Source organism: Anopheles stephensi (genome assembly GCF_013141755.1).
Source record: "Anopheles stephensi strain Indian chromosome Y unlocalized genomic scaffold, UCI_ANSTEP_V1.0 chrY33, whole genome shotgun sequence".
Classification (NCBI taxonomy): Eukaryota; Metazoa; Arthropoda; class Insecta; order Diptera; family Culicidae; genus Anopheles; species Anopheles stephensi.
In genome coordinates, this window is record NW_023405006.1 from 82,517 (window position 1) to 83,821 (window position 1,305).

General features: G+C 45.4%; 1 protein-coding gene across 1 annotated transcript; it reads right to left on the reverse strand.

Annotated features, from left to right (window-relative positions):
* Positions 1 to 237: 237 nt before the first annotated feature.
* LOC118515208 lies at positions 238 to 982 on the reverse strand. The gene has a single exon (XM_036061903.1). It carries the CDS (start codon positions 758 to 760, stop codon positions 281 to 283), a length of 480 nt encoding a protein of 159 aa, XP_035917796.1. The 5' UTR covers positions 761 to 982; the 3' UTR covers positions 238 to 280.
* Positions 983 to 1,305: the final 323 nt, after the last annotated feature.

The following is a 1,305-nucleotide window of genomic DNA, read 5'->3' on the forward strand; positions in this document are numbered from 1 at the left end:
CAACATGTTCAATCAAGATTTGGTTTGATTATGCCCAAGGTTACCTTCCTCTGTCCCTAGCGCTGTCGCGTTCGCAACATACCGCCCCTTGTAAAACTACAAGTTTTACCAAATAACGCGACTTATGATTTCAAGCGTGTAATTGTTATTATGACGTGTCTTGACGTGCATTATTACTACTATCGTTACTCTCTTTCAAATAGCTTAATTGAAATCATTTCACTCTCATTTTTATAACAAAATTATTTGTATCTTGCGCACGCAACTATACCACGATGAGTTATAGATGTCCAGACGCCTGATCAGTGGTCGCAGGTGAAATGTTGTCTTCGAGTCTCGCTCGGTCGATGCGAGGTTGCCCATACTGCTCTTGAAGATCTATCTCGTGGTGCAATTCGGGAAATATCTTCTTCGTCTTCTGGTTTGGTCTGCGCACTGGCTGCTTATTTTCGACTTCCGCCTGGCTGTCAATTACGGTATTGTCTTCCCCGCCGCTCGCCTTTCTGCTTTCTCTCATGTGGTTGCGATGAGATAGTAGATTCGTAAGCGAGTCCCAGAACGAGGCTAGTAGTTGCCAGCCGATGCCGTAGATATCATACAGTATTCTACCGTGTATGATGGTGTCTACTATGAACTTGAAGCTTCTGGCGATTATATAGACACCCAAGGCTGTCGAGGTTATATTACCTAGCCATGTCGACCATGACACCAACTTGTTCCAGTATCTGTTAAAGGCACTATGGATAAGATTCTCCGACATTTAGCGGTTCGAAGGAAAAGCCTTGCAGATTTGGGTGCTGGCCGGTTATCATCTTGTGTAACACCGAAGACGCGATTCTTTTGTCCTGCTGTTCGTAGACCATGTTCTTCATCTTCTGCAGGTTATCATAGTCGTAAACCCCACTTTCCATCAGGCTCGGTAAGGGTGTGTACGACCAACTCGTAACGATGTCTGATGTCAACTCTTGCGGGGGTGTCGTTTCTCGGAGTTTTTGGTCCGTGGTATACCATCTTCCACCGATAGCGAATTTGGCGGTGTGCAATCAATTTGAGTACCTCTCAGCTGTAGTATTCTGGTAACCGGCGCCATGAACATAGATTGGTTGTTGTATTTTACCGGTATCTCTTGGTAGCAGTCGTGCTTGCTGTCGTAGGTGACATAGACTGGTTTGCATTCTAGGATGTACAAAACCTCTGCAGTGACTACTGCGGTGTATCCGGGACGTTTGACCAAATTAGAGACGAACTCGCTAGGGTTGAGGCGTGCGAGTGTTAATTTGGTTTCCAATATGGCTTTATCGATCT